At 46.5% G+C, this 8,214-nt stretch overlaps 1 protein-coding gene across 1 annotated transcript in view; it reads left to right on the top strand.

Annotated features, from left to right (window-relative positions):
* LOC125947027 (uncharacterized) overlaps positions 1 to 7,418 on the top strand; it is a 28,836-nt gene extending 21,418 nt beyond the window's left edge. Inside the window, exon 4 of the mRNA XM_049671299.1 lies at positions 6,933 to 7,418. Coding sequence (XP_049527256.1) covers positions 6,933 to 7,409 — 477 coding nt within the window. The 3' untranslated portion in view covers positions 7,410 to 7,418. The remainder of the gene's footprint in view (positions 1 to 6,932) is intronic.
* Positions 7,419 to 8,214: the final 796 nt, after the last annotated feature.

Genomic DNA, 8,214 nt, shown 5'->3' on the forward strand with positions numbered 1-8,214 from the left:
TTCGATGAGGTGCGTGTATATTATATGCTCTAAGATTTTTACTGGGATGGATGTTAATGATATGGGACGGTAATTATTGGGGGAATGTACATCACCAGATTCATGCACAGGGACCACCTTCCCTATCTTCCTAGTCAGAGGGCAGTGTAGACACCTGTAATGACTGTTCAAAAAGCTTTGACAATATCAATGAAGAATAAACTTGTGTACACTTCATCATTTTTGATGAGATACAATCTGGGCCGGCCGATGAAGACAATTTTAAATTGACAATAAGCCTTTCGACACCAACTGCATCAATAGCGATGGGATCCATTGGTAAGAAGTTGGTTTTTGGTATTTGTGGAAACACTGTGGGAATGCATTATTAAAATGAGTAACAAACACATTGTTCAGAACATTGCAGCACTTGCTTTGAACTACTGGAACATTAGATTGGATTAATTGAATGTGTGTTCCTTTAGAACCGTTAATAATGCTCCAAAATTTGCCGGGGTTAGAAAGCAGTAGCAAAGGAAGAGTTTTATCAAAGAATTCCTTCTTTGCTTTTGAAAGCGCTGTACAAAATTCTCGGTTAAATTTTGATAGCAAGACCAGTGGTCTGTTCTGGCTGTTAGCTTTGCCCGTCGAAATATTCGCTTCTTTTTGTTGCGCATGCGCTTTAACATGTTATGAAACCACGGAGAGCGAGGACTCGATGAAACTTTTATTTTAGGTACAAAGCGATCAATTAGAGACAAGAGTTTGTTTTTATAAAGCAACCAGTCCTCCTCAACCGACCACTGCTCAAAATCAGCAAAAGAACTATCAACACAGGCCTGTAGTTGCGTATTCATTCCAGTAATATCTGCTTTACTGTAGTCTTGGATGACCCTGGTTTCTTTCTTGTTGAAAACCCGTGCCCGTAGGGTGAAGTGAAAAATAGAGTGGTCGCTAATTCCCAGTGAATGAGTTAAGCAGGAAGCTAGGTCTGGTGTAGTTGTAAGTACTAAGTCTAGAGTGTTAGCGGTAGTGGGAGTTATACGAGTGGGAAAGTGAACGAGCTGAGTTAAGCTGAAGTCTTGACAAAAAGTTAAAAATTCCTTGCTTTCAGCTGAGTTGTGTTTTAAGGAAACCGGGGCTCTTTCCCACCTGATGTCTGGAAAATTGAAGTCGCCAAGTATGAAGAGGGGTGATTTTGGGTATCTGACAAACAGCTTATTGACAGCATCGCGCAGTTCATTACAAAAGGACAGTGATGCAGTTGGTGGCCGATAGCAAACACAAAAAATTATTTCGCGAGAATCAATTAGCACGCGTACACACACAAGCTCAAGTGAAGATACAATTGGAATGACATGAGAAGCAAGCGTATCGGCAACCGCCAACAGAACACCACCACCAGACCGGTAATCACGATCACACCGGTAAAATTTGTAGCACTTTTCACAGTCCGAAATTTCTTCATTTTTAACTTTTGCAGACAGCCAGGTCTCCATCAGACCAATAATATCAGCAGAGCATGAATCAATAGCGGAATACAATTCAACGCGTTTATTCAGGATACTTCGGACATTGGAAAGGAAAATAGAGGCGTTCTTTGCGCGGGATCTAGGCAGACATAGATATGATGCACTAGAAGTGCCGGCACGTGCAGGTACAGTGGCCGCGCTATCTTGCGTATCTGCCAATCAGTTTCGCGTACGCTGTCAGTTATTGCGCAGTAAAGGTACCTTTTTTTATTCATGATCAGTTTATTCATGCGAAGCGAGTACGGCTGCCCTGCTACCTTTGCAAATTCTGTTCGTCCTTGAGTTTCGCGTAGCTCTGCAAAAATCTTCGCTAGCTGATACACCAGTCCCTTTGAGCTTATGTTTCTGCGCCCAGACTGCATCCCTGACTTTAGACGACGAAAACTTGATGATAATTGGTCGAATCTTTTTATCGGTGTAGATCCTAACCTGTGCACTCGAGAGACTTCCGAGTCAGGAATTTGTAGCTTAATATGACGAGACAAAGCATCTTGAACAAGGCCTTCTGACTGAACCCACGTCTCAGTCTGGCAGCCCGGTATTCCAAAGAACAATATAGGTTATCTCGTCTGGATCTGTCTTCAAGATCGTCCAGTCGGGAACTGAGTGCCTGGCCTTCCATTCTGACAGCTTCCGTGATTAGACGTGGTGCATCACTGAGAACTGCAGAAACGTCGAATGATTCGACGAAAGATTCAACCGCAGATAATCTTACTGTTAAGTCAGCAACGGTTTGTACTAAGGCCTCCTGTTTTGTCTTTAGGTCATCAAGAACTTCTATGACTTCAACGTGACGGTGGTCAACTTTTTCAGAAAGGTTAGCGATAGCATCAAGTATTTCTTTGTTAGTAGGGCCAGGGTTTAGTTCAATGTCTCCGCAACATAGTAAGAGCTTTGTAACAAATACGCATTCACACAAACACTCAAAAAGCACACTTGGGTACGGTAGGAGCAGCAGGCAGACGTTGCTAGTCCACTTACAGTAGAGAGAAGGAGTAGAGAGAGGAGGAGGCAGAGAGAAGGAGGGTTTCCATGAATTTTATGGGGCCTCTCTATCTATCCATATATCAGTGTTTCTTATACACCTCTCCCTGTTTTCAAACAGCGTGGCGTCACTGCGGGGGCCCCTCCCCTCTGCCGCACCTCCGAAGCGAGCGCTGGTTGGCAAAAAACGTTCGTGCGACCTCTTCTCTCTGCAGAAAAGCGCTGCTTGTATATCAACTGCCGCGATCGTAAGTCCGGCATATTGCGATTTTTTGAAGTGACAGTATTTCCGAACTGTACTTAGGAAGTATAATCGTCCCCGTTTTACCGGTACAACAACGTAGCGTTGTTGCCGAGTGCATGGTTCCCGTAAGTCAGCGTGTGGTGATTTCGTAAAAGTGCGCCTCTTCTGTCGATCAAACATCCACAAAAATGTATTACTCCTCGAAAACGAACATTTTATCACAAATTGTGCGCATTTTCACGGTGGCAAAGTGCTACTTCGCTAAATGACTGGTCTTCGAACACAAATTTGCAACCCACCGTGGTTGCTCAGTGGCTATGGTGTTGGGCTGCTAAGCATGAGGTCGCGGGATCGAATCCCGGCCACGGCGGTCGCATTTCGATGGGGGCGAAATGCGAAAGCCACCCGTGTACTTAGATTTAGCTGCACGTTAAAGAACCCCCGGTGGTCCAAATTTCCGGAGTCCCCCACTACGGCGTGCCTCATAATCAGGTCGTGGTTTTGGCACGTAAAATCCCATAATTTAATTTTTCATTTTAACAAATTTACATTGCATTGTCGTGAATGCACTGACTTGCGCCCCATTTACACTGTAGCTTTAAACGATGTACAAGATGAAGTTCGTCTACAACTGCACGGCGGCTCAGTGGATCGGGACCAAGTAGCGGCGCCTCAATTCAGATGAGGGAGAAATGCAGAAAACTTTTTACTCTGGTTTACGAGCATGGTAAGATGCCCTATGAGTGGACAAAATTAATCCGGAGCCTTTCGTTACACTGTCCCCCATAAGCCGCTGTGCAGCTTAGGGATGGTAAACACCATAATTTAATTTTAATTATTAGTCTCGGTCATGTGAATGTAAAAAGCAAAATCTTACATAAGTACATAATCCGTTGCGCGCTAACTTCGCTGTGTCTGCTGCATACTTTAATGCTCTCAACTTTACAAGACCCAACTTTTGCATGTTTATGTGAATCATCACGGCGTAAAGTCCGTACCATGAAGGTGAATGCAGCGATAACGAAAAAAAAAGACAGCTCAATTTTACTTAAGACCCGTGAGATCTGCGTTAAATCACAATAATTTTAGTGGCTTGCCTTTTGGGCATTCCCCGTGGTTAAATATATACACGCACATTCGGCAGTGGTCAAAACATCGTTGGAGCTCATTTGTAGTCATACCTCTCAGTCGATAAATCATGCTCAAACGAAGGGGTTTTTCTTTTCTTTTTCTTTTCATATTTTTTCTAAAGCACGCGGATGACCCCGAAAGACATGCGCTCACTAATCACCGCGTCTCATTCAATCTCACCTGTTCAATAATTATGGGTCCTGAAGTTCTATCGGCGCCTGATCACTAAGACTGGTTTTATTACACGCAACACACGTCCACAGTCTCGTTAGCTAGATGTATTGCTTATCGCGTAGTACACCACGCGCGCGCACACAGGCATAATGTGGTCCGCTTCCGTGCGCTAAGATGAGCCGATATCGTCGCTGTTCTCGCCGCACTCTTTAGCACAACAAATGCGGCACACATCCATGGAAAAGCCGATATTCTTCATTGCACAATCCATCGCAGACCACCACCAAGTGGTTCACGTTCGCAAGTAAAAAAGGCCAGCTTCGCCAGATTTTCATCACGCAGTTTACCACACGCCGATGTTCTCTGACCCACATAAATGCTAATCTGGCTGGCAAAAGAATTGTCGAGGTTCACGAAAAAATGAAAAAGAAATAAGAACACGCGTGCACGTGGCGCCCACCTACACCAACTAAAGTGCGACCGCACCACGCAGAAAGCCGGCGGCGGCTGTTTTTTGCCAACCAGAGTCACCGCACGTGCGCCGGTGACGTCACGCTGTCGACTTCGCCGGTGCGGTGTGACGTACCTCAGGAGAGGTCTATTGTTTTCCCGTCAACTTTAGTCATTGGGTAGCTAGTCCATGGTCTAATGGTATCGCATTGGGCTGCTGTGCTGAGAGAACATCGTTCAAAGCCAACCATCGGACCAACATGCGTCTCTGAATATGTGCACTCGGTATGTACCGTTCTCCAGTGAACCTCCGTGATGCCAACTTGAGTCTCTGGATATGTGCGCCCAATAAGGGCGGCTCTGTAATGAGCCGCATTGACGCTGACTTGAGTAACTGCGTATGTGCCGCTCTTCAGCGACAAAAAAAAATCTTGGAGGATGCGTAAGCTTCGCCTTTAAAAGTGGAACGCGATAGTATTCAAAGATCCCTGAATGCTTTTCAGGCTTCCCGGCAACTGCAGTTTTCCTTTTTCTCCACCTTCGCCTCTGCGCGCTCCTGCCGTTCAACGCTGCCGTAAAGTCCCTGATTTAACGCTGCCGAGGAGGTGAGCGCCAACTGGATGGTGTTTCTTCAAGTAGCCTATACCCGGGCGCGCCTGTGTGAAAAGGGGTTTGTGTTTGAGTTTCCTCGTAACAGAATTATGTTTTCTGGTATATTCAAAATACAGACCGACGCTATCATGCCTGTAAGTTGTAGTTAGGTCCTACGTCACGATTTTTCTGACGTATTTTACTTGGCGAAATACAATTAGTTCACCAGAGCATTTGCGCCACGCAGACGGCCTGCGTGGTCGGGGTAGTTCGGGATGATTTTCTCTACCGCCAACGCCAGCACGCCTACGCTGACAACGACGCCGACGCCGGACTTTCTGCGAAACGGTGCCCTTAACGCTGTCGCTTTAAAAGGATCCTTAAAAATTATGGCTGATCCCTCTTTTATAGGAATCGGTAGAACACGAAAGTGAAACGTGTCTTCACAAAAGCTGTTGCATGTTTGCTTCGTGAACTTATGGTCTGCTGGAGCGAAAGACGCACGATTTGCGGGCCGGCGACCATGTTGCAGGTTTGCTTAGCGCGCGGCGTCTTGTTGACGAGCGCCGTCCTGCAGGCGCGAGTGGCTTCGACGAAGGTGCGAGCATTCTGGGACGGCTCCTTAGTGGCTACGGCAATCAGTCGAGCTCCGACGTGCACAGCTGCAGAAATGCCAGTGGCAGAGTTCGCACCGTGCGCCGCGAACGTGCGAAGGCATTCTGCTTCACGCTGGCGTGTCTCTCGATGGAGCAAAGCGAGATTCGCCCAGCGACGTCGTTCCCTTTCTGCGCCGTTTAGCGCAGCAGTTGTCTTAGGTGGTGCCGTCGTAAGCGAAGCAGTAGGCAATGCACTGCTGATGCACGTTGAAGCCGCAAACCGTAGGCGACGAGGCAACACAGGCTAATTCGACGCTAACCACGGCTATATCAGCTGGTATATCCCCCAGCTAAACGGGAATGGCGTCACGAGCGCAGTTTCTCCCCTGGTGCTTGGTAGGCCATGCTTCTGAGAAGAAAAAAACATTAAACCTGCTGTTAAGCCTGCTAATACAGCGATCCCGCTTATCTGCAATGCACTCGAGTTTATTGCCTAGAAGTTTGAAGTTAGCACGCAAAGAAAGAAAGAAAGGTGTGAGGACTACAGTAACAGTTAAAACTGCTTACGTCAGCCGGGCTATCAGGGTGCTATAACTAGGTGTTTAAGTGCTACACAATTTTCTATCGGTCATCTTCAGCTGCGATGGCAACTGCGGGTGAGTCGGATACTTTCCAGACAAAAAGCTTGCCATTTCTAAAGCACGTATAATTTGCGCTATACATAAGATTTGTCTTTCCTTTGCTTTAGTCCAAGTCATCCAGCACAGTATACGGCTAGCAGCTGTCATGTTTTCCTGAATGTACACATTTATTTGATTCTCGTGAAAGGTAACTTTCTTAACAAGCCAAGTATCCACTGTGCAACCAGAGCTGGTGCAAACGATAGCGCGTGATCTGAACCGGTGGTCGCAGAAGTCACTGATGACCATAGTTGCGAGGTGAATTGCCCGGAAGGCGCTGAAGGCGGTTGGTAAGCGGCAATCGGCTGGATGACTTTAGGTCCAACAGGCAACAGGCTCGCATGGCGCAGCGAGGGTGGCTAAATGGGAAGGTGTTTGGCAGTGCAAAGGCGCGCATATTCCGCGAACAGGCACATTAGCGCCCGGAACGTTAGCAGAGTGGGGAGCATCCACCGGCCGGTGATGTCATGCCCCCTTGTATATTTTTCTCCAGTCTTGTTACTCTACTTAGCCTAGCCAAATCTACTTTCATCCTAATATTACCCTGTTTCACAATTGTGTTTTTTTCCAGCCAACACACACAAGCGACAAAGAGCACGAGGATGCCGTACCAGCATTCCGGGTCCCGTCAGCAAATGAGAAAAGGGGACACGACTCACGAGCCAGTGATGTCGAGACAGGACCGAGAAACGAGCCTGGTTTCGCAACGATCGGCGACGTCTCCGTGGATTTATTCTCCCTACACGTCATGTGCCAGCTGCGGGAGATGAACCAGTACCAGAGAGACTTGGCGATTCTGCGCATACGGCAGCAGCTGTTCGACGCGCAATACGCAGTCGAGCCAAGCGTCGCTGTCGTCGGGGCAGGTCAGTCAACTGCTCTTAGCGGCGTCGGGACATCTCATCATACAGAAAGTCAACAGGTCTCTACAGCACACAACTCGCGGACGACCTGCGCTCTACGGCTCCCGTCGCCCATTCGTACAGCAAGTGTTGAAATCAGGGGCACCACACAGACGAGTCTGGGCGCAAGACCAGCAAGCGCGTAACCTAGAATACCTTAAGCGTTGTTCCGCTAATAAAGATGTGCAAAATGTCCTCCGTAAACAGTGGGACCCACATATTTTGTTCCTAATTTCATATATTAGGAATAAACAAAGATTACTTGCATATTAGCAGTAAACTAACCTTCCAATCTACAGGATTACGAAGCAGATAGTAATTATTTAGTATATTTTTAGTATTTATGTTGGGGAACATGCTCAAATCACTCAATCGAAGCTGGTTAGTGCTGAAATTGTTTATCCTTAACAAGTATCGTAACACTGGATCAGCGCAGTTGTGCATCTCCTTTAATTTTCGGAGAAACGCAATCGAGTTATAAGTTAACGCTTTTCTGCTTCGCGCAGTGAAGGAAGAGCTAAAGATAATATCAGTACTTCATGTATGAAAATATAAAATAAATATGTTCAAGCTGGTGCCAGCCCCATGGTTTCTGCTAAAGCATATATTATTCTGGCATTGACACAATTCAATATCTCCAATGCACCATTCGTCTTAAGTAGTTAACCACAAATACAACTTCTAAATAATCATTCAGATTTAATCGGTGATTACCACGCATACCTAATGCCCGCTGTGATTATTAGCGCGTTGTTGACAAAAATAACAAAGAAGTCCACACATTAAAACGGAAACAGAGACAAAGGCGACAACACAGCGTCTCTACTACTGTCCCCGTAGGCGTGTTGCTATATTTACTGCGAGTGCAGTAAATATAGCGCCCGTCTGTCCATACTACCGTCCCTACGGTGACTGCGATCATTGTCGTCTTACACGTGTTTTTGTCGTCAT

This window comes from Dermacentor silvarum, chromosome 7 (assembly GCF_013339745.2).
Source record: "Dermacentor silvarum isolate Dsil-2018 chromosome 7, BIME_Dsil_1.4, whole genome shotgun sequence".
In the NCBI taxonomy this organism is placed as follows: Eukaryota; Metazoa; Arthropoda; class Arachnida; order Ixodida; family Ixodidae; genus Dermacentor; species Dermacentor silvarum.